Raw genomic sequence first — 24,751 nt, forward strand, 5'->3', positions numbered from 1 at the left:
AACATATTAAAAGATATATAATATATTAAAAGATGTTTTATAATGTTGTTAGTTAAAGAGATTAATACAATGTTTAGAACGATTTTTGTTTTAGTTAAAAGAAATTTATATGAAATAAACGATATTGATGGCTTATTTATGTTATTTAAAATCTTTTATAGATCTTAATTATATTAATTGATATATTTTATTTTAATGTTAAACTAGGTATAATTAATATTAACACTAAAAAATATTAAAAATAAAATTAAGGTTTAATAGGTTCGGAGGTCCTTATATTTGTGGGTTCATTTCAATTGGGTCCTCCAATTTTGAAAGTGATCAATTTGGTCCCTAATTTAACAAAATTGAGTCAATAATACCCTTTCCGTTAAATGTAATGGACGGCGTTAACTTTTTAAACATGTGGCATGTTGAGGCATCCTTTTATTTGTAGGTTGCACAGTTTTATTTGAAGGATGCTTCAACATACCACATGTTTAAAAAGTTAATGTCGTCCATTGCATTTAACGGAAAGGGTATTATTGACTCAATTTTGTTAAATTAGGGACCAAATTGATCACTTTCAAAATTGGAGGATCCAATTGAAACGAACTCACAAATATAGGGACCTCCGAACTTATTAAACAAGAAATATGTTTGACATACATTTACAATAAATTAAGAACGTACTTGATTTTTAGAGGTGGGAACCAAGATGATTTAATGTAACCACCCATTACATCAGTAAGTTTGATTTTTGATTCACCTTGAAAATAGCTTACCTACCCTTTGTTTCGTCCACGACCAGACGATGGAAAATTGATAGAGGCATCGTTTTCATATTCCCTCAAAATCAACTGCAAGGCTCACTTCAGAGAAATTGCCATGGCTGTTTTTTGACGTTTTGCAAGGCTCATAATATCACTATAATTTGCACCACAGATAATTGATTCCAACTGCACTATCCCTTTCCCTAAAACCCAGTCGTCTATGTTGACTTTGAATGTTCGATGTACATGTCTGGTCTATTTGCTTGCAAGTGTTCATGTTACGGTGTTTTTTTCTTCTTAATATCCTACTAATTTAATTTCATAAATTCAGTTTTATTTGTACCTTAGATTTCATGAGAAAAATTAAACATGTCTTTCTCAAATCATATTGAGTTATAGTTACAGTAGTTTTAAATTAAATATTTGTTTTTTTCAAATTTTTTTAAATAGAAACCCACATCTTTTCAAATTATTAAAAAGCACCAATGTTAATCTCTATACTTTCAATAAAACTATACGTATTTTTGTAATATTTTCTAAAAAGTAACACTTACCTCTCTTGTTTTATTTTATAAAATATATATTAGTTAAAATTTAAATAAAAACATGAAAGGCTTTGATTTGTACAAATATTCATTTTTAAAATATAACTTTTAATTTATATATTTTTAATTAAATTTAATGTATGTTATTTTTAAATAAAAGAAAGTAATGACACTTTATTAAGAATGAGTAATGTCATTATATTTAAAATATAAGATGACAAATATCTTTCTATTAAAAGTTAGAAAAATTAGGGGTGGCATGATTATTATTTTATTAAAAATGTAATAATCATATGTATTTAATATTTTAAAAATATTGAGTATAATATGATATTTATTTAAGTATTTTTTTTAACTTGTGTTTGGATGGAATAAGTTAGAAAGGTATTTGTTTTATTTGGAAAATTTAAAATTCTTTGTAATATAAAGTATTTAGAAATAAATTAAAAATTAAGAAATTTTCAAAGATATTTCAAATTAATATAATAGAAGAATTTTAAATAAGTAATTTGAAAATTTTCTTTTTCACTTTGCTCTCACTCTACTCATGATTGAGTTGGTTCAAGTTCAAGGTTCAACTGACTCACCTTGGGCTGAAGGCTCAATTGAATGTCGAGAAGGGTCAAAGGTCAGAACGAGTTCATATGGATCGAAGGTCAAGATGAGTTGATATTAGGCGAAGGTCAAGATGAGTCGGCTTGGCCAAAGATTGAGCTAAGTAAGTCTGGATCTAAGGTTGAGCTAACAGTGTGTCCCTGCCTTACTTGATAAAGAAAGTCAATTATGACAATTGAAGCATTCACATGAGAGCTTTTTTGGGATCCTAAAACGTGTGGGATGTTATTGCAAATGAGTACAAAGAGCCAGTAAAAGATAAAGAGTAGAGTGGCCCAAGTTGTTGTGTTGAGAAGATCAAGTGTGAAGGATCAATCAACCCTGTACATACTATACTGAGTTGCTAATGAATCTGGCTTTGAGAAGATAATGAATGCTAAATCTTCAACAAAAACGTGACAAATTCTGGAAAAAGTATACAAAGGCGATAATTGTGTACAACAAGTCAGACTTCAAAGTCTCAAGGTTGAGTTTGAAAGTTTGAGAATGAAAAGTAGAGAATGAGTGATAGAGTTTATATCTCGTGTGGAGAATTAGTGAATCAACTTAGAAGAAATGGAGAGGAGTTTCCTGCCAGCTAGATCATGGAGAAAATCCTAAGGTTGCTGACTAAGGACTTCAAAAAATTGTATGTTCCATCGAGGAGTCCAATGACTTGACCACGCTCTCGGTTGAATAACTTGCTGGATCCTTGGAGGCACATGAGTAGTGAAGGATGACAATGCTTGAGACACTCGATCAAGTACTTCAAGCCAAGCTTGACATGAAGGAAGGTGCTCGGAATAGTCGAGGTTAAGGTGGTCCTTGAGGAGGAGGTCATGGACGAGGAGTTTGTGGGCAAGGTGATCATGAAGATTAATATAAGAAAATTGGACAACAAAACTAGAGAGGTCGTGGAAGAGCAAGAGGCTGTGGAGGTCGGTCTAATAATTCTAGAGTGGAATGCAATAAACGTGGCAAGCATGACCATTATGCCAATGACTGCCGATTGGCCAAGTGTTATAATTGTGGTAAGGTCATCCATATAAAAAAATACTATCGAGTTAAAAAGAAACAAGAAACAAATTTCCTCACTAAGGAAGCTGATGAAGAGATAGGGATCCTAATGATGTCAAGGACCTAGAGACCAAACTATCGAGCTTGAAGACCGAGCTACCAAGCTTGAGGTCGAGCTATCAATCTCGGATGCCGAGTTGCTGAGTAAGAGCCCAAATGTTGTGTTACTAACCTAGAAGAGCCCAAATGATGGGTTGTTGAGCTCCAAGGTCAGTTGCCCAGATGCAAGGCCAGGTTGCTAAGTCATAAAGCCAGGTTGGCAAGCTTCAAAGCCAGGTTGCCAAGCTACAAAGCCAGGTTACCAAGTTGCAAAGCCAGGTTGCAAAGCCAGGTTGCAGAGCTACAAAGCTAAGTTGCCAAGCTATATGGTCTGGTTGTCGAGTTGGGGTGTCGAGCTCAATCCGAGTTGTTTGATATCGAGGAGTGTGAAAGCTGAGGTGAATTCAAACAAAACAATAGATGCCAAGTTCAAGCCAAGTTGTTCAAACACCTCAATCTGGTATTTAGATACTAGGTCTAGTAACCACATGTGACAAAAACATGTTTAGAGAGCTTGTCAAAGTAGATGTCAAGTATGTTTCTTTTGGAGATAATTCAGAGATAGTTGGGAAAGGAAAATGTATAATCTGATACCGACAAGAAGATGGTTGGTTTAGTGAAATGAGAGATGTTATGTACCCGATCTCAAAAATAACATTCTAAGCATGGGTTAGTTGATGGAAAAGGGTTACTCAGTGATGAAGAACTGAGTACTATACTTGAAGGATAAACTCAATTGCTTGATAGCCTAAGTCGAAATAAAAGAAAAATAGAATGTACAAGATGGAGCTGAACATAATACATAAGAAATGTTTGAAGATGGATATGAAAGATAAAGTTGTGATGTGACATTTTTGCTTTGGCCACTTGAATTTTGGAGGATTAACTGAGTTGTCGAAGACATAGTTGATGCAGGGGCTACCAAATATAGAGTTTGAAAAGAAGTTTTGTAAAGAGTGTGTACTCGAAAAGCATTCAAGGGAAATTTTTTTGAAGACTATTGAGTACCAAGCGGGGACACAACTTGGTTTAATTTAAAAAGTTTTGTAAATATTTTGTCTCATTCGTGGACGAATTTTCATGAAAGATGTGGGTTTATTTCTTATACAGAAATCCAAGGTGTTTGAGATGTTCAAGTTTAAAGCGATGGTTGAGAAGGAAATCGAAAAGCCAATATAAGTTGTTCAGTTTGATAGGGGGAGGTAAGTTCATATAAGGAGAATTTATGAAATTTTGTGAGGAAGATCGAATAAAGCGTTTCTTAACAACTCCATACTCCCCGCAATAAAACAATGTAGCAGAAAGGAAGAATCAAACCATTCTTAACATGGTTCAAGCTATGCTCATAAGTACAAATATGTTAGAGAAATTATGGGCAGAAACAATGTAATGTGTTGTCTATGTCCAAAATAGGAGCTTGTATGCAAAGCTAAAAGAAAAGATGTCCTAGGAAGCTCAAAGCAAGAGGAAACCAAGTGTGAAGCATCTCAAAGTATTTGACAGCATGGCCTATTGTCATATTCTAGCACAACAGAGAATTAAACTAGAAGACAGGAGCAGGAAATACGTGTTTATTGGTTTATGATGAAAAGACCAAATCATATAAATTATACAACCTAATAACAAACAAAGTGCTAGTATGCCGAGACATGCAATTTAATGAAGAAAATGAACGAAACTAGGATGAGATGAAGGAAAAACTAGGTTCAAACACAAAACAAGGAAACGAGAGCTTGATGGTTGAATAAAGGAGCTCGACATGTGAAGAAAGGAACCCAATAACAGAAACCAGGAGCTCAACAAACATGAATAAGAGCTTGGCCAACATGAATGAGAGCTCGATAGATGGAAATGGAGGCATGGAAAAAATCCAGGATGATGAAAATATTGATGAGGATGAACCTTTGCGGCTTAGAACTCGAACTCTCCAAGACACATACAATACTATTGACGAGGTACATGTTATATGTCTTTTAGTAGGTGTAGAGGATATAAACTTTGAGGAAGTCGTGCTCGATGACAAATGGAAGAAATCTATAAATGAAGAGATTGACATATGGGGACTGATAAATTTACCTACAGGAGTCGGACCAATTGGTGTGAAGTAGGCGTATAGGAAGACAAACAATGCAAAAAGAGAGGTGGAGCGCTACAAAGCTTGGCTTGTGGTAAAAGGCTATAAACAGAAGAAAGGTATTGATTATGATGAAGTCTTTGCTCCCATGACAAGAATAGAGATAATCCAGCTACTATCTAAGCACGAAGATGGGGACGAATCGACACCAACAAATATCGTAGCTTAATTGGAAGTTTGATGTTCTTAACAAACACAAGGTCAGACTTGATGCTAAGTGTGGGAATCACAAGCCGCTTTATGGAGGAGTCAAGATATTCCCATTGTAAAGTGTTGAAACGGATTAATGGATACTTAGATAGTGAGTGGTGCGAAGACATAGATGACCCAAAGAGTACGATAAATTACATCTTCTTTATGGGGAATAGGACTTGTCGTAACCGGAATCGTGACGGGACGACGATCCAAAAAAAAACGGGTTTTAGAAAAAGAGATTTGGAGTCGCCACCATAGTTTATTATGGAAAACTATGGAAAACCCATAAAATAATAAGACACGGTCCACGAAAACCATATTCTGGGTTCGGGAGTCGGTTACGCGTAGGGAAGGTGTTAGCACCCTACAACGCCTGCCCTAAGGCAGTACCTTTAACTAAATGCACGAATATGATGTGGTTTTCAAAATGTTTAACTATCCCCTAAAATAAAACTCTAAATAAATAAAATATATTTTTTAGTTTTTTGGGCTCGACAAGGAGTGACCTTGCTCCAACGTATTCTCATTCAAAATGAGAAATCAGGGTTACATAGTTCTTTTGGAAACTATTTGGAAAGTTTGTTGGGAGAATTGTTTGAGAATTTTGTTTGGAAATGATTGTGGATAATTTTGGATTTTTGGGAAGTGAAACTGACAAGGACTAACCTTGCTCCTACGTATCTCCACTTTTGGTGGAGAATCAAGGATCACGTAGTTCTAGCGGAAAGATTGTTTGTTATTTGAAAATGTGGATGTTTATTTTAGTTTTTGAAGATTTTATTTTTTTGATATTTATTATTTATTATTTTTATTATTTTTTTTATAAAAGAAAGAGAAAGTGTTTTTAGCACAAGGACGATGCGTGCGATCACACATGTGCTTAACCTTTAAAATATTATTTTTTTTGGTAATTTTATAAAATAAGCAGAAAAGGTGTTTAGCACACGGACGATGCGTGCGATCACACATGTGCTTAACCTTTAAAATATTATTTTTTGGTATTTTTATAGAATAAACAGAAAAGGTTTTTAGCACAAGGACGATGCGTGGGATCACACATGTGCTTAACCTTTAAAATATTATTTTTTTGGTATTTTTATAAAATAATCAGAAAAGGTTTTTAGCACAAGGATGATGCGTGCGATCACACATGTGCTTAATCTTTAAAAAATTATTTTTTGATATTTTTATAAAATAAACAAAAAAGGTTTTTAGCACAAGGACGATGCGTGCGATCACACATGTGCTTAACCTTTAAAATATTATTCTTGTTATTTTTTTTTAAGAAAGAGAAAAGGTTTCTAGCACAAGGACGACGCGAGCGGTCACACGTGTGCTTAACCTTTAAAACATTATTTTTGTTATTATTTTTTATATCTATTTTCTACCTTTTTTTTGTGTTTAGAGTGCAGCAAATAAACCAAGCCCAATAAATAAATAAAAATAAAACACCAGATATAGGAGTGGGGGTTATCATACAAGGGGTTACATACAGTAAAAACTAATAAGCAAACAAATAATAATAAAAATAGAGAAACAAAAGCATAAAAATAAAGCAAGAGAAACAGCCCAACAAGAATAGGGGTGTAGAGATAAAAACCAGAAGTGCGGAGTAAAATTGAGGCTCTTTAGTTTGGGCCAAAACCCTTTTCTCCAACTTTGTATTTGGGTGTAAGGACGAAATTTGGGGGTGCCATTGGGTATTTGCTTGTCTGGCCCAAAGCCTCTTTTTGTTCCCACATCAGAAATCCTGAGACCTAAAGCCTCTCTCCCAAACGAGCCAGCCAAAGGAGGGACGTGTCTCGTCCTCCAACGCACATGCGCCGCCGCCTCCATCGAAACCGGCCACCGCGCCACCACCTCTTCCAGTCTTGGTGTCGGCGGCAACCCCAAACGCCAACGGAACCGTTTCCAACCGCAGCGCCACTGCCTTTCTCTCTCTCGTCTCTCTTCGAAAACGGCAACCCAGGGAGGGTTTCGCCTCTGCCTCCATCGAAGCCGTGAACCGCCGTTTGCGGCGTCGCCACTAACGACGCGCGCCACTGGAGCCATCGTCAGCCACGACGCTGGGTTCTCCTTTTCCTCTTCTCCTGCGCAACGTTCACCAAGGGCGATAGAGACGCCGCCTTAGTTCGCTCCTGTCGGATTCATCGCCGGTGGCGCATGGAGCCGTCGGGGATATCACCAACTTCAACGCAACGCTTTCTTCTTCGATCCAAATTAAATCGCCACAACTCTAGGCATCTGGGTCACACTGCTACTCCTTTCACCTCGAGCTAGTCGCTGACGACTACAACAACAACCAGAGTGGTCTCATCGGCTGCCACTCGTAGCAACATGCCGCCACTATCCTTGCTGAGGGTATCACTAGAACTACCCGTGTTACGCTTTTCTCCCCGCGTTTCAACTTTTATTCCATTCCTATTGGTTTCTTTTGGTTTTTGGTGGTTGGAGGGTAAAGTGGAACAAGACGTTGAACTGAGTTGTGTTCATGAATGGGTCATGGTTTGATAATGGTAATGGAAGTTCTGCGTGTGAACCGTGTGTTTTTTATGTTTTGGGTGTTGAGATGGGTTGGTGTGATGGTGATAGGAACACGGTAGAGGTTAGGAAGTGAGTAAGTTCTTCTCTGTTTTTCAGGTATTGAAGAAGACGGAAGGGTAAATCCAAAATGAACTCCTGATGAGGAAGGCGCTTCTCTATGCGATTGAATAGAGGAATCGAGAGTTGTGGCTAGTGGCCAATGATGGATGATGGGTGTTGGAGGTGGGGAACTTGGAGTGAAAAGGAAGTGTGGTTGGGATGGTTACGGGTGAGGGGAGTCAAGGAGTTTGAGGTTAGGCCATGGTATAAGGTGTTGGAGATGAAAATGAAGAGGAAAGGGATGAAGATGATGGGTCGTGGTCATGAGGTGTTGGAGATGAAAATCAAGAGGAAAGGGATGAAGATGATGGACCGTGGTCATGAGGTGTATGATGGATGATGTTGGAGGTAATGGAGTTGGGAGTAAAAAAGGAAAAGTGGTTGGGGTGGTTACCGGTCAGAGGAGCAGAGGAGTGGAGAGCCAAAAAGGGAGCGTGTCAGTGTGCGTGAGGGAGGATCCGTTTCTCTTTTTCTTTTTGAGAATTCGGTGTGAGTGTGATCTTGCTTCTTTTTTTTTTCTTTTTGCTTTCTTTTTTAAAATACTCATATGAAAATCAAATCAAATAATAAAAAAAACGAAATAATAAAAAAAATAATAAAAAACAGAATTAAAATCATAAAATAACATAAAATAAAATAAAATAAAATAAGATAAAATAAATAAGATAAAATAAAAAAAGACGTATATTATTTAGTTATCCGGACGAAATTGGATGTTGACAGGACCTTCACTTGGCTCTCAAATAAGCAATTCATTGTGACATTGTAGACGTGTGAGGCTCAATATGTGGTAGCATCTTGGAGTGTACGACATGTAGTTTGGCTTAAAAACGTGTTGAATAAGATGAAGATAAAAGAAGAAGAGAAGGTTGTGATTCAAGTAGATAATAAATCTATAATTGAGTTGGCCAAAAACCAGGTCAACCACAAAAGGAGCAAGCATATAAGCTTCCAATTTTGTTTTATTCAAGAAAGGTAAAGCATAGAAGCACAAAACTTGAACATGTAGGAAAAAAAAGCAAATAATTGATATGTTCACGAAACCACCGCCATGTTTCATGAATATAGAAAGATGATTGAAATGAAAAGCAAAATCTAAGTTTATGGAAGAGTTTTATAGAAATAAACTTAAGATGTTATTAGATAATTATTATGCTTGAACATGTAGGGAGCAAAGAGCATATAAATATGTTTACGAAACCATGGCCTGCAACAATGTTTTGTGAATATAGAAAGATGATTGAGATGAAAGAAGAAAAAATTTAAGTTAATAAGAAAGTTTTGTGGAAATAAACTTAATTTATGTGTTATTTGATAATTATTGAGTAATCATCGATAGTGTACTGGAAGAGAAGAGTCACAAAGTTACTGTTTTATAATTATTGTAGTGTGTAATTTATAATAATTAGAAGATTTATGGTGTGTACTTATAAATTGTAAAAATTATGAAAAATGAAAATATAAGCATATTAGGAATATTTGCATTTTCTATGAGAACTTATGCGGTATAAAGATTGGAATATGATGGCAACAGTTTAACGTGGGTAATACGCTGCAATAACAACGACCAATTCAAGAAAAGAAAACAGCAGAATATTTCTTGACTTTTATGCTCATAAGTATTTGCAAAATCCCATTAACTGCATGCAAGTTATTTCTCTTGAATTGAAAATTTCATCATGGTGTTCGTCTTTCCAACGCTTCTGTACATGAAGCTAAAACCTTTATCGATTTTTGTTGTATTGTTTTGTGCATTTCCACATTATGATGCTGCCAGTTCTTCTGATTCGGAAGCAAATGCTTTGTTGAAGTGGAAAGGCAGCCTCGACAGCCACAGTCAAGCTTCTCTCTCTTCATGGAATGGCACTAATCCTTGCATCTGGCTGGGAATAGAATGTGATGATTCCCGTTCTGTTTCTCACATAAATCTTACACGTGTTGGATTAAAAGGTACACTTCAAACTTTTAACTTCTCATTATTTCCAAACATTCTCGTTCTGAATATGAGTTTCAACTACTTGTCTGGAAGTATTCCTCCACAGATTGAACAGTTGTCCAATCTCAACACGCTTGATTTGTCTACCAATCAACTCTCCGGTAACATTCCCAAAACCATCTGTAATCTTTCCAAACTAAAGTATCTGAATCTTAGTGTCAATAGTCTCTCTGGTTCTATTCCTAATGAAGTGGATCATCTCCAGTCTCTTCTCACATTCGATATATTTACCAACAACCTCTCTGGGTCAATCCCTCCTACCTTAGGAACCTTGCCCCTTTTAGAATCCATTCACCTTTTCGAAAATAAACTCTCTGGATCCATTCCTGCCAGTATTGGGAATTTGTCCAGGCTCACCCTGTTATCTTTATCTTCAAATCAACTCACCGGATCCATCCCTCCCCATATAGGAAATTTAACAAACGCCAAGGTCATATGTGTTATTGAGAATGAACTTACTGGCGAGATTCCAATAGAAATGGAGAAGCTTACTGGTCTCGAATGTTTGTCAATTGCTGATAATAATTTTATAGGCCAAATACCTCAGAACGTTTGCCTCGGCGGAAACATGAAATACTTCACAGCTGGTAATAACAATTTCACTGGCCCAATTCCAGAGACTTTGAAGAAATGCTACAGCCTTAAAAGACTCAGGCTTCAGCAAAACCATCTAACTGGGGATATAACAAACTTTTTTGATGTCCTTCCAGACTTGAACTACATTGATCTCAGTCAAAATAATCTTCACGGTAATATTTCACCTACTTGGGGAAAATTTCGCAGCCTCACAAGCTTCATGATTTTCAAAAACAATTTGTCAGGTGTTATTCCACCAGAACTAGGTGGGGCAACCAAATTACAGCTGCTTGATCTATCCTCAAACCATCTTACAGGAAACATTCCAGAAGATTTATGCAACTTGACCCTTTTGTTTGATCTTTCAATCAACGACAATAATCTTTCTGGAAATGTTCCCTCCAAAATAGAATCACTTGAGGGACTTAAATTTTTGGAGCTCGGCTCAAATAATTTTACAGGCTTAATCCAGAAAAAACTTGGAAATTTGCACAATTTATTGTCCTTGAATCTGAGCCAGAATAAATTTGAGGGAAATATTCCTTCTGAGCTTGGCAGTTTGAATTTTCTCTCAAGTCTTGATCTCAGTGGAAATTTGATGAGTGGAAGATTACCACCAACGCTTGGTGGAATAAAAGGCTTAGAAACATTGAATCTATCGCACAACAGTCTTTCAGGTGATCTCTCTAGCTTAGATGATATGATAAGCTTGACATCTTTTGATATATCATACAACCAGTTTGAGGGTCCACTTCCTGAAAATCAAGTCTTCCAGAATGTCACCATTGAAGCTCTGAGAAATAATAAAGGCCTGTGTGGCAATGTCGCAGGCTTGGAGCCTTGCCCGACAGTAAGTGGGAAATCTCATAATAATACGACAAGGAAAGTGCTAATAGCAGTTTTATCCGTTACTGTGGCCATTCTAATGCTTGCACTATTTATTTTTGGTGTCTCCTGTAATTTATGCCGAACTTCAAACAAAGAACAATTGCAGGCTCTAAGTTCACGATCTCCAAGCATGTCTCCAGTATGGAGTTTTGGAGGCAAAATTATGTTTGAGAACATTATTGAAGCCACCGAATATTTTGATGACAAATATCTCATTGGAGTTGGAGGTCAAGGTTGTGTTTACAAAGCAGTATTACCTACAGGTGAAGTTGTTGCTGTGAAGAAACTCCATTCAGTTTCAAATGGAGAAATCCTCGATCAGAAAGCTTTCACAAGAGAGATCCAGGCTTTGACAGAAATCCGACATCGTAACATTGTAAAGTTTCATGGGTTTTGTTCGCATTCACAATACTCATTTTTGGTGTGCGAATTCCTAGAGAGGGGCGATGTGAAGAAGATTTTGAAAGACGATGAACAAGCAACTGCATTTGATTGGAAGAAAAGGGTGGATGCTATTAAAGACGTGGCTAATGCTTTATGCTATATGCACCATGATTGCTTACCTCCAATTGTCCATCGTGATATATCAAGCAAAAATGTTCTTTTGGATTCAGAATATGTAGCTCATGTCTCAGACTTTGGAACAGCTAAGCTTCTTGATCATAGTTCAGCCAATTGGACATCATTTGCAGGAACCTTCGGATATGCTGCTCCAGGTGAGTTTCCTTTCTATATTGAGTATATATCATGATATTTCAGCTTGTGCTTGTTGATGATTTACAAAATATTTTTAATTTGATACAGAACTTGCGTACACAATGGAAGTAAACGAGAAATGTGACGTGTATAGTTTTGGGGTCTTGGCATTGGAAATATTATTTGGAAGGCACCCTGGTGATGTTACATCTTTATTGCAATCTTCTTTATCAATTGGTATGATCTCAACACTTGATCATATGGCATTGATGGATAACTTGGATGAACGTCTACCTCACCCAACAAGTTCTACTTTGAAAGAGCTGGTATCAATTCTCAAGATAGCAATTTCTTGCCTCACTGAAACTCCACGATCTCGCCCAACCATGAAGCTCGTAACCAACGAGCTTGCGATGTCGAGGTCATCTTCAATGTCACACACACAGCTGAAAGACTGAACATCCTACTAGGAAAGCAGACCTTTCGTTTACAGGCAGAAGAGTGCCATGTGCTATAGTATAAAATAGCAGCCGGCACCAACTTATTAGTTACTTAAATAAAATAAGAGAATGATGTTTCATCCTCAAGTGGATACCGACACTTCCTTGATCCACAGCCACTGATTACACTCTATTATTAAGTTTGCGTTTTAGTTATAAGTTGGAGTTATTTAAAGTTGAAAAATATTTTTTATTGCAGTATATAAGTTAATTGAAGTTTAAAGTGAATTTTCATTTTCACTAAGTTCATTTTTCCCCCAAACATTTTAGTATATTATTTAAGTAGAATCTAAAAGTTAGCTTTATTTGAGTTGAAATTTAAACGTTCCAAAACTTATATATAAGTTAACATTTATAAAATCTATCATAATATATAAGGTGATGTACAAGAAACTAAATATTTAGTATAAGACAAAAAAGTTGTACATGACAAAAATCTTGGACCATAATTTGATTAATTTTCTTTTAATGTTAGAAGTCTTTCATGACAAAGAATTTCTATTTTTTTTTTCTTTTAAAAGTGAAGTGTTTCATAAACACAATTTCTGTTAAGTTGTGCACGTAAAAAAAAATTAGTTTTTTGTTTTCTAAAATGGTGAAGTAATGCTTGTCGTGCACGATTTTAACATAAAAAAAAACTGAAGTCGTACTTTTCATCCATGACAGTTTAAAAATAGAACAATTGCAATCATGCTTATTATGCACAACTGCAATTGAAAAACAATTGCAAATTATGCTAATCGACTTCAATGTTATAGTAGAAAATTTAATTAAATTAAAATAATCTTCAATGTGTACCACTGAATTTTTTCTATTAGTATGATTTCATTAATATGAAGTCATGAACCGACATGATTTATCTATGGTTATAATTTTTTCTAAATCTATTCATTAAGGTAATTTCTTCACAAACTTACACTAGGATTTTATAAAAACATGACAGGAAAGTATTAAGTGTTGCTTTCATATCTAAAGATAATACACACTGATCACTAGTGAAGTAAAGAGAAACGACATCAGTTCTTTTTTAATACACGTAGCGGTTCATAAACCAAGACATATACTGGCGAGACAAAAAGGGGTACTCTTTTTCCCTCGGTTCTGAACCAAGGCAGTATGTGGGGGTGTTTCGCTTCGGTTGGTTTCGAACCGAGGTAGTAGATGTCTTTTTTTTCTTCAGAAATTGGGTCTTTATCCTATTCAAATATTTTTTATTTTTTTATATGCAATGAGACAACGGAGGCAACAAACGAAATGGTCGGAGGTGGTGTAGAAACGGTCGAAGGCGGCGACGAAGGGCCGAAGGGTCAAAGGTGGCGACGAACTGTCGTTGGTGGCGATGAACAACCGGTGGCGACGACGAACGATGGTGGAAACAACACAAAGCGTAGTTCACACGAGAAAAATAGAGGCAGCAACGTTCGTGCGACAGATGTTGCGACGACCAGTGGTAGAGGCAGTAGGGACGACCAGTGGTGGAGGCAGCGTGGTGGCTAGTGATGGAGGTAGCGGCAGTAGAGCAACACGAAGAAGTTGTTCGCACAAGATAAGAAGCGACTCTCTGGCGGAAGAAGAAGAAGAAGAAAAAAGCGAAAAATGTGCTTATTGTTTTACACTTCTGAAATTTAACCATCGAAGAGGTTATTACCTCAGTTATAAAAACAACCGATGTGTAAACCTTCTAAAAAAAATTCCAAATAAAATTGTAAATGAAAAATTTGAAAATATCTACTAACTATAGGTTATGGTTCGCGCTTAAACTGAGACATAAAGGGCCTATGACATCGGTTAAAATGGAACCGAGGCAGTAAAGGTTGATCAAATGGATTTGAAACGTTCAAAATCAGTTTCTAACAAGACATACTGCTTCGGTTGGTTAGAGAACCGAGGTAGTAGGCTTATTTCGAAAAAGCTATCAAGGCTTTCTGCCTCGGTTGGTCTGAGAACCGAGGTAGTAGGCCTATTTTAAAAAAGTTGTTAGGTTTTTTTTTTCTCGGTTGGTCAGAGAACCGAGGCAATAGACCTCTTTCGAAAAAGTTGTGAGATGAATAGTCTGATTCAGTAGGGTTTTTTGTCTCGGTTGGTCAGAGAACTGAGGTAGTATACCCCCTTAAGCATCGGTTCGAACTGAACCGAGGCATATAGTATCGCCATAATTACGAAATTGCCACCCCATTTTTATAGGTTTCGATTTTTTTGAAACCGAAGCGTAATGTGCGAGTTAAAAAGTAATTTATTTACTAGTGGAAATGATTTCTTAATAGTATCTTTCTTATGATATTACTTATTGATGGGATAAAAAAATATTTATATTTTTTCTTTTGAAATATATTGTCTTTTAGTGTATTGAATTTTGATTGCAATTAATTAAGTGTTCTAGTTATGTGATGAACTACTACTATAATGGTGTATGTAGTGTAAGTTATGTAGTTCAACATCAAAGGTCTACAAATAGATGTTGTTGCAAATGACTCTAGAAAGGGATGAGAGAATTGAATAAATACAACTATTTTCGTTTTAAGTAATCTAAAATAATAAAAAATCAAGAATAAAGATGAATTTTTATACTGATATCTAAAACTCTCGGGCTATACTTTCTCAAGAAAACGGCTAAAGAGGTTCCACTAATCAATTCAATTGATTATAACGAATGCAATTTCTCTAGACACAATGAGTACACTAGTAAAACAAGGAGATACTAACATGCCTATTATGCTTTGGTTTACGTAAACATATATATCTCGGTTCAATAATAACCAAAGCAATGGAGTATATATGGCCTCGGCTCTACAGAGAACCACTACCACAGGATCTACAAAACTGACAAGGAAAAACTTTTCAATTGAAAAACATATTTGCGTAGGACTTTTAGCCTCGGTCGTTTGCAGAACCGAGGTCGTAGGCCATCTAAACAAACTGACATTTCCTCTACACTCTGAAAAAAATCTTTATGCAGAGCTTTTGGCTTCGGTTGTCTGCAGAACGAAGAACGTAGGCCCTTCGCACAAATTGAGATTTCCCTCTTCATTTTGACAAAAATCTCTGTGCATAGGTTTTGGTATTGGTTGTTTGCAAAACCGACGTCATAGACCCTCTACACAAACTGACATTTCCCTCCATTCTAACGGACCAGCTATTAAATATGTAATTTCATATCCTAACAAGTTTAAACTAGTGAAATGAAGCTATGAAACTACTCAAATTGGATCAAGTACCTAAAACTCAAATTTCGACTACTTAAAACCTTAAAAAGTGTATTCAAAAGGTGGGGAATTGGGAATTCACCTAAAGTAGCCTAAAAATATGTAATGTTCATATCCTAACAAGTTTAAACTAGTTTAATGAAGGTAAGAACCAACTCAAATTGGAACAAGTATCTAAAATTCAAAATTTGACTACTTAAAACCTTAAAAAGAGTACTAAAAAGGTGAGAAATTTAGAATTCACCTAAAGTAGCCTAACAATATGTAATATTCATATCCTAACAAGTTTAAAATAGTCGAGTGTAGCTAAGAAACAACTCAAAATTTGAAGACTTAAAACCTTAAAAAGTGTACTAAAAATGTGAGAAATTTGAAATTTTATTAAAGTAGGCTAATAATGTGTAATATTGATATCCTAACAAGGTTAAAATAGTCAAGTGTAGCTAAGAAACAACTCAAATTGGATGAAGTACCTAAAACTAAAAATTGGACAACTTAAAACCTTAAAAAGTGTACTAAAAAGGTGAGAAATTAGAAATTCACCTAAAGTAGCCTAACAATATGTAATATTCATATCCTAACAAGTTTAAACTAGCGAAATGAAATTAAGAAACAACTCAAATTTTATCAAGTACCTAAAACTCAAAATTTAACTACTTAAAACCTTAAAAAGTGTACTAAAAGGTGAGGAATTGGGTATTCACCTAAAGTAGCCTAACAATATGTAATATTCATATCCTAACAAGTTTAAACTAGTTAAATGAAACCAAGAAACAACTCAAATTGGAACAAGTACCTAAAATTGAAAATTTGACTACTTATAACCTTAAAAAGAGTACTAAAAAGGTAATAAGTTGGAAATTCACCTAAAGTAACCTAACAATATGTAATATTCATATCCTAACAAGTTTAAAATAGTTAAGTGTAGCTAAGAAACAACTCAATTTGGATTGAGTACCTACAACTCAATTTGACGACTTAAAACCTTAAAAAGTGTACTAAAAAGGTAAGAAATTTGAAATTCTACTAAAGTAGGCTAAGAATTTGTATTATTGATATCCTAACAAGTTTAAAGTAGTCAAGTGTAGCTAAGAAATAACTCAAATTGGATGAAGTACCTAAAACTCAAAATTTGACTACTTAAAACCTTAAAATGTGTACTAAAAAGGTGAAAAATTGGAAATTCACCTAAAGAGGGAAGGAGGAGTGGCACCTCCATTCATCGCATAGATAGCAGAAAAGAGAGGAGACAGGGAGAGGAGGAGGGTTCCCTACTGTATTGAACCTTCAACTAAGAAGAGGAAGAATTCTCGTTGCCCGAGTAGGACTCCAAATGCTGGGGTTTTTAGTTGGAGAAAAAAAAACAAGGATCCATGGATAAGCGAGGGAAGAAGGAGAACGAGACAAGAAGATGAATCAGATCGCGTTATTTACTGATGAATTTATCGATCAATTTTTTTGTCAATAATTATTGACGGAAAAATTCGTCAATAAAATTTACCTTCAACGCTTTTACCAACGAATTTTTGACCTGGTAAGTCGTCAGTAATTTTAATATAACGATGAATTTTATGCATTACAACGAATTTTGACTATCGGTAATATCAATTTTTATTGCAATCATAACAAACAATGTTTACATTATTGCAGTCATAACAAACAATGTTTACATTAGCTTGAATAACATGATTTTCCCGATTCTTTCTTCAAAATTTTGAACAACCATAAAAACATACATTTTTATGGCAAGTGAATACCTTAGCAATTTGACGATTCTGCTGAATTCACCCTTGCACTTGCAACATCACCACAACTAACCCACCTTAAACTCACAATCACACTTCACATAGGTTAATGGTTTACTTGTGCAACATGAACACTAAACGAACAAAAACGCATAACACCACAACCCTCTTCAAACACTCTCAATAGAAGAAAATTATCATATTACACGTCACTTTTTATTTTAAAATGTAAATAACACATGTCAAATTAAAAATGTCTATGTCAACTTTTCTATTACACAGGTCATAAAAACACTTAACATAGTCCAAAATAAAGATGCATTCCACACATTTTAAAAGTATAACATGCTTTTAAATAAACTTTTAGAAAAATGAATTACAATTTCACATAAAATTACAGAAACTAAACATATACTTAACTCATAAAAATACAGAGACTAAACACATACTTAACTAAAAAAAAATAAGTAATACTTTAAGGAATTGAATTTTGTAACATAAAATAGTTTAATTTTGAAGAAAAATTATTATTTTTTCTTTGTTATTTGTTTCAAAACCAACTTTATACCACAACACAAATCTAAAAGAAAATCAACAAAGAACAATAGAACATGAAGAAATTGAACTAAAACTTATCCACCTAATTAAGCAAAAATCTATATTTCAAGAATCCATGCTGACTTAAAATAATAATAAAAAATTCCCTAATACAAGTGGGCAGAAACTAAAAAGTTAATCCTAGAATTTATTCCTAAATTTGCTAAAGTATCAACACATTTGTTATGTGTAAAAAAAAAATACTACACATGACTAAATAATAATTTCTTCTCTCGCTTATGGACCAAGGCACAATAGAACCATTTTTTAACGCACAACCACTGAAATAGAATCAGTTCAAGGGAAAGAAAGACCAATATTTTTGTGATAATCAACTCAATGTCCAAAATAACTTTTACACCTGAGCTTTTACACTTTGTTCACTTAAATGAATTTGGAGGAGAGTGATCGAATGAATTTGAGAGAATTTGAATAAATTTTTGTTGTTTATTTGAGTGAATTTGGAAGTAAGTGAGAGTGAATTTGGAAGTAAATTTTTAGTGTGTCACATCAATCAAATCATACACTAATTCTCACAAACTTTACTTCCAAATCCAGTTTCAGTTACTTCCAAATCTACTCAAATAAACAACAATAAATTTTTTTTCAAATCTTCTCAAATCCATTCAAGTGAACAATAAATTTAGTCTCTCCATGATTATCTATCTAATACTAGTGTCCATTATATAATTTATAGTGCACGAGATGATTGAGATGACCTTCATGATATGAGATAGAATGTATTAAAGCACACTATAATTTATATTCAATTGTAGTTTGATTTACTTTTTAAATGGTTCATTCTTTTTGCGTTGATTGTTTTAGTTTTGTGAATTTAGTACATGCTCGAAAGAGGATCTAGAAGTAGCAATCCAAGGCAGATCTATCATTATCTAAACAATTTCTTAAATTTTTAAAATAAAAGATTCTGAAAACTATATTCAAACTATAAATATTAAGCATACACTCTTAAAAATAGTCTTCATGTATTGATTTTAGGTTTGAAATCTGACTTCTTTAATGATTGTTTGCTTTATCTTTATCTTTATCTTTATTTTTCTCTATAGCTCTTATAATTTTTGTCTTTCTTGAGTGGAACTAGGGTGTAGGGGTCTATCTCTACATCTAAATTGAGCTTCTCCTAGTGTATCAACTAAATTAATATTGTGAAGGAGAAGGCTATAAATTATAAAATTTATGCAAACAAACTACATAGTAACATAAAAATAACAAACACTGACGATATTAATGTTGTGAAGGCGAAGGTTACTAATTGAGAAATTTTGCGAAGGCCGAACCTGAGAATCTATTCACCAATTATTACTATGTGTCTGGTTGAAGGGTTTCTTTCAAGATTATGCATTGAGTCTCATGAATATACATACTGGCTCTGTCATTTATTGATTTTCCAGGGTTGAGAACCACAGAAGCAGATATTTCATTAAAAACATTACAAGAGTAATAATCTATCAAACACTTATACTCCATACATCTGCTTACAGACTTTTGGACATAACACAGACTGATTAAAATAAACTGCACCGTTATTCAAGGGGTATCAAATGCTGTCTTCAAATTTATATTCAGTTGGAGTGAAAGAAATTGAAGACTAAGGTGCTCGTAGTGATAATGACCTTCAAAATGAAAAATTATCATGTCAAGTATAACCAAAAGAAATTACAGAAGAAATGTTTACTTGTTCAAAGGCATATTCTGGCTGAAGATGTTTACCTCAGCAATTAGGAGGTTTCTGCAAACCACATTTACCCGGCAAGGCCAAAGCATTTTTGGAGTTTATTCCAAGTGCTGGTAGGATAGACTTGTAACTGCAAAGGCAAGGTAAATTGGCTTGGCGAATAACTCCACAACATTTTTCATCTGGTGGTGGAGGGTTTCGACCAGTAACTGCAGTACGACACAAGTTTAATTTATCTGAGTCTATGTTACACAGCACAACAGCTTGTGCACCTCCCAATAAGGCTATGAACAATCCTGCTACCAGCCACTGCACCAAAGTTTTTCCACTACCTTTTGCCATCATGCTCTCTTCTCTCCTAGGCGCTGAGTTTTGTTTAGTGTGGTGTACCATGTTACCCCGAAGTTAATTTATAGAGGTTGTTGGAACAATTATTTGCAGTTCTTTAGCCACTGTAGTGTCACTTTGACCCAGTGGTGTCATGTGAGTGCAGTTGGTGGAAGTTCACGAGATGAATGTACTCATTAGAATGTTGAAAGTAATCACAAGAAAACAAACTTAGATTGGCCCATTGCTTGTAATAATTCAATAAAATGGTAATGGTAATGGTATTATTGGCACCAATGGCATACCTTGAATTTGATCATCGTGTTCTCACAAGGAAATTCCCTGTTTTGCATTATGTTTCATATGCATTTTTTGTTTTTCTTTGGTAATAATGCCAAAAAGGGAATAATCAAACATATATCTCCGTGACTTTATTCCGACATAGAAAGTTTCGAGTTTTGCATTAGGTTGGAAACATGTATGTACCTAACCACTTGGCTAAAAGACAAAATAACAAGTGTGTCTAAAAACCAGTTTGTTATGAGATTAGTTGTCATTTTAACCTTTAAGAATATTTTTCTTCATAATTATTGATCATAAATAACTATATCGTAGTTTTCTTTAGGCTAAAATAGTGGTTATATGATTAGCATGTTGGTCAAAACGAAATTTAGGTTAAGATCAAGGTCCTAGTTTTGAACTTTTATATGGATGAAAGAAGAAACCTGATTTTTATATGAAATACTTTATTACAGATGACCAAAGACTAAAATTAACCATGATAAACACTTTACCCCAATACTATGATAATAAAAAATGATAATATGTGTCAATTTTATAACTTGTTCTTAATTCTTGTAACTTTCTCAATCCCACAAAGTTTATATTGTGCTCAATTAGTTTGAATTTGAAAATCTCGTGCGGAAGTTATGTTTAAATTTCCATAAATTATAATTGATATGAATATCAATGAAAAATATTTCTATATATAAAACTAAAAATAAATTGTACATCGTTATGTCCATTATATATTGTTACATATAATTATCAATTTTTATAATTTTTAATTATATTCATAAATTTTGGAATCTCACTAAATTTGTATTATATTTATATAAATGTAACATATATATGAAAAGATTTACCGTAAACACACACACTGAAAACATTAGTTTATATATACATTAGTTTGTGTAAATTATCAATTTGTCCAAACTTAACTAGTTCATAATTTGATTATTTTTAGGTTCTTTGCCATGAATGCTTGAGTTTGGGGTTGTGATTTGTTCAGGATTGCGAGTCTTGATTTTAAGAATAGAAGTCTAATACATTTGGATCGCAGATTCACGTAGGAAAAAAAATCTTAATTTTATTCCATCTTAGTCTACAAGACTCATTATCCCTGTGACCTCTAATGGTATCTTGGATAATAATTGTATTCTTGCATTTAAAAATGTCAAAATCAATTTCAACTGATGACCTCTAATGATAGGTGGTTAATAACTCGTCATGCATCTAAAAATATCAAAATGAATTTCAACTTGTAAATTAATTCAACTTATCATGGATTTGAGTGAAATTGAGTTGCAAAAAATTAAAATTTTTAAATGTGTATTAAATTGAACTTAATCACTTAATCCACATGTTAAATTTAAATAGGATTAAAGATAGGTTGACTCATAATACACAAACAACAATCCTTTATTAGTTTTTTTACTATTGTTTTCACAAATTTTTTATTATAATTATTTACAACTTCTAATTTTATAAATTGATAATTTAATCTTTTTAAATACTAAAAAGTTCTTCAATAATGTTTGAATACTTTAAATACTTAATTTATTTGTTTTTTCTGAATTATGTAAATTAATACTTTAATTTTTAGTTACTATTTTTATAATAATAATTGATAAAATATTTAAACACTTTAATTGTACTGTTGTAAATAATATTATAAAATAATAAATTAATTTAATTTAATTTAATTATACTATAATAAATATATAAAATAAATTAAAAAATAAAACATATTAAATATTTTTAACTTTAAACAAACAACATTTATATAGTGTAACATGCAATTAGGAGGTTTTCTTTTGTTTATTGCACTTTAAACAAACGATTGAATGACTTGCCGTTCTAAAATCTCCTCTGGTAATATTATTTATTAATGCATAAATTATTAAATATCCAGTATAATTAAAAAAATCACTTTCATGAAATGGAGTTACAAAAAATAGTAATGCAAACAGATTTAGAATCGATTTCATTATTCAAACTTCGTAAAACACCGCTACAGTTTGATTTGATCCGACACTTTGGCCATTGGAGGAGAGAAAAAACGCCTCATTTTACAGTCTTTTTATTCATTTATTTTCTCATTATTCATCATATCCAACGGCACCGATTCAAAGTTCCAAAGCGGGCCAAACCTACGCTTTCGAAGAGTCCAACCCATTGGATTTCTTCCTTAAAGCCCTTGTCCCGAAAATCAAGAACCCAATGACGTGGCCGCTTATAGCGACGACAAATACACCACCGTTAAAAGACATAACGGCCAACATCACCAAGTAAGAGAGCCCCGAACGCACGCCGTAAAGCCCCGTCTTCAGGAGTCCTCCAACGACGTCGTTTGAGCCCCCGGGCTTGAGTTTCACAATGTTGGTGAACGAGAGCCACTCCACCAGCACCGCCATAAAGAACACGAGGAGCAGCGCCACAGCGTACATGGCGGCGCTGTCGCCCGGCCAGCACCCGAAAAGTATGTCCACCTTATGCCCCCAGTAGAATGTCGTGTGTATCGGAATCCGCCGCCTTCCCAGACTTGTAGCCACAGTCGAGTTGTACGGCGCCGGCACGCCGTCTGCGGTGGCCGTGGATAACATATGGAATGGAAGCAATGAAGTAACGTGTATATGTAATAATAACGTAGGAATGAACATGGTACATGGATTAAGATTTATATATGCGTAGCAACGTTTGTGTCGGTAGGGACATGACAGAATTGAAGATGAAGATTTGATTCTGGTTCGTGAAAATTGTTCCATAATTCGTATGCAAGCAAGCGAATACGTTCTATGATTAAAATTTAACCATTTTTGGTGAACAAGAAAACCCAAAGGGAAATTAAAGGAAAAGCAGGCTATGAAGAAGCACTTTAGCTCTGGGATTTTCAGCGTGATGGGCCCCTCCATCAATTCACTTTCTCTTCCTTGTTACAAAAGTTTAGATTTCCACTAATCTTTAAAGTTCAAGATCTACATGTGTTTTAATTTTGTATTTATATTAAAAAACTTTTATTTGTACAATGAAAACATATCAGCACATCAAAAATAAAATATATATTTTATTATAATTATTAAATTTTAAAAAATATTTATTTATAAAAATTTATTATAAAATAAATAACTTTTATTATTTCATCACACGTAATTTCTTTAATAGAGATAATTAATTTAGTTTACAACAATATTTTTAAAATTAAAAAAAGATAATAAAATTATATATATATATATATAAAGGATAAATTAGATAAAACAGCAATTATAAACGATTACAAACATATTTACTAATAATTATAGATTAATCGGTGTTAGGGAATTACTCTGATTGGATTTTATTTAAAATATATAATAAATGAAAATTTATAGAAGTATTTGGACTATACTTATTAAGCTGGTTAGAATAAGATTAATCCTATTAGATACAGATCTGCATGCCTCTATGTTTATCTCTTGTAAACAATTTAAAATAAAATTTATATTTTTTGTAAAATATTTAAATAACGTAAATTCCTTTATTTAGTTTATTCCTGTATTTCTTTTTTATGTTGTCCATCTAACAAATATTCCTTTTATCTTCTTTACCCCTTTTCCAACTTTTTGTTTTCTTATTTATTCTATTATACACGTGAACATATATATACACCAATATATTTGTCAAAATATAAAGATACTTTGTGTATGCATATTTCACATGTGAGTCAGACGCTCTTTAGTTTAAATAATATAGGTGCATGCCACCTTAAGAGACATATCAATTAATAAAATTCTGTTATAAATTAATAAATTATATTAATTTGTTTTAAAGTTCTACTAAAATTATTTGAGCTTTTTTTTTATGTTTTATCTATTTCATAAAAATAATTTTATAATTGTTTAGCTAACAAAGATAATTTAATATGAAAGTGCATGTGGTTAGTAGTTGTATCGTACGTAATGACGTTCGTAGGTAAAAGAAATATGAATCTCTTCAACTTACTTTTTGTTTGAGATCTTCTTGTGTGATGACAAAACACAAAATTAAAATTGAGATTTTACAATAGGTAAAAAGAAACTTACAACTATACAAACTCAATTTTTACAAGACATGTACATATATACAAGAACAGGGGTTGAGAATTACCAAATACTTTAAATATCTGAATGGCGTCAAGATCTTCATGATGTTTTTTTAACAAACAATTTCAAGTAAGTGAAGAGGTATATAATAATATCAATATAAATTTAATAAGTATGTTAGTAGTTAGTTTTTGGATTTTTTTTTTAT

The 24,751-nt window shown here is 33.7% G+C and overlaps 3 protein-coding genes across 3 annotated transcripts; 1 reads left to right on the plus strand and 2 right to left on the minus strand.

The window, feature by feature from the left end:
• Nucleotides 1-9,537: 9,537 nt before the first annotated feature.
• Nucleotides 9,538-12,821, plus strand: LOC108327979 (MDIS1-interacting receptor like kinase 2). The gene is made up of 2 exons (XM_017561736.2): nt 9,538-12,155; nt 12,244-12,821. Exons 1-2 carry the CDS (start codon nt 9,659-9,661, stop codon nt 12,591-12,593), a joined length of 2,847 nt encoding a protein of 948 aa, XP_017417225.1. The 5' UTR covers nt 9,538-9,658; the 3' UTR covers nt 12,594-12,821.
• Nucleotides 12,822-19,912: 7,091 nt separating this feature from the next.
• LOC108327453 (putative lipid-transfer protein DIR1) lies at nt 19,913-20,218 on the minus strand. Its single transcript, XM_017561151.1, has one exon. It carries the CDS (start codon nt 20,216-20,218, stop codon nt 19,913-19,915), a length of 306 nt encoding a protein of 101 aa, XP_017416640.1.
• Nucleotides 20,219-22,462: 2,244 nt separating this feature from the next.
• LOC108328763 (copper transporter 6) lies at nt 22,463-23,252 on the minus strand. The gene has a single exon (XM_017562652.2). It carries the CDS (start codon nt 23,248-23,250, stop codon nt 22,636-22,638), a length of 615 nt encoding a protein of 204 aa, XP_017418141.2. The 5' UTR covers nt 23,251-23,252; the 3' UTR covers nt 22,463-22,635.
• Nucleotides 23,253-24,751: the final 1,499 nt, after the last annotated feature.

This window comes from Vigna angularis, chromosome 2, assembly GCF_016808095.1.
Source record: "Vigna angularis cultivar LongXiaoDou No.4 chromosome 2, ASM1680809v1, whole genome shotgun sequence".
NCBI classification, from domain to species: Eukaryota; Viridiplantae; Streptophyta; class Magnoliopsida; order Fabales; family Fabaceae; genus Vigna; species Vigna angularis.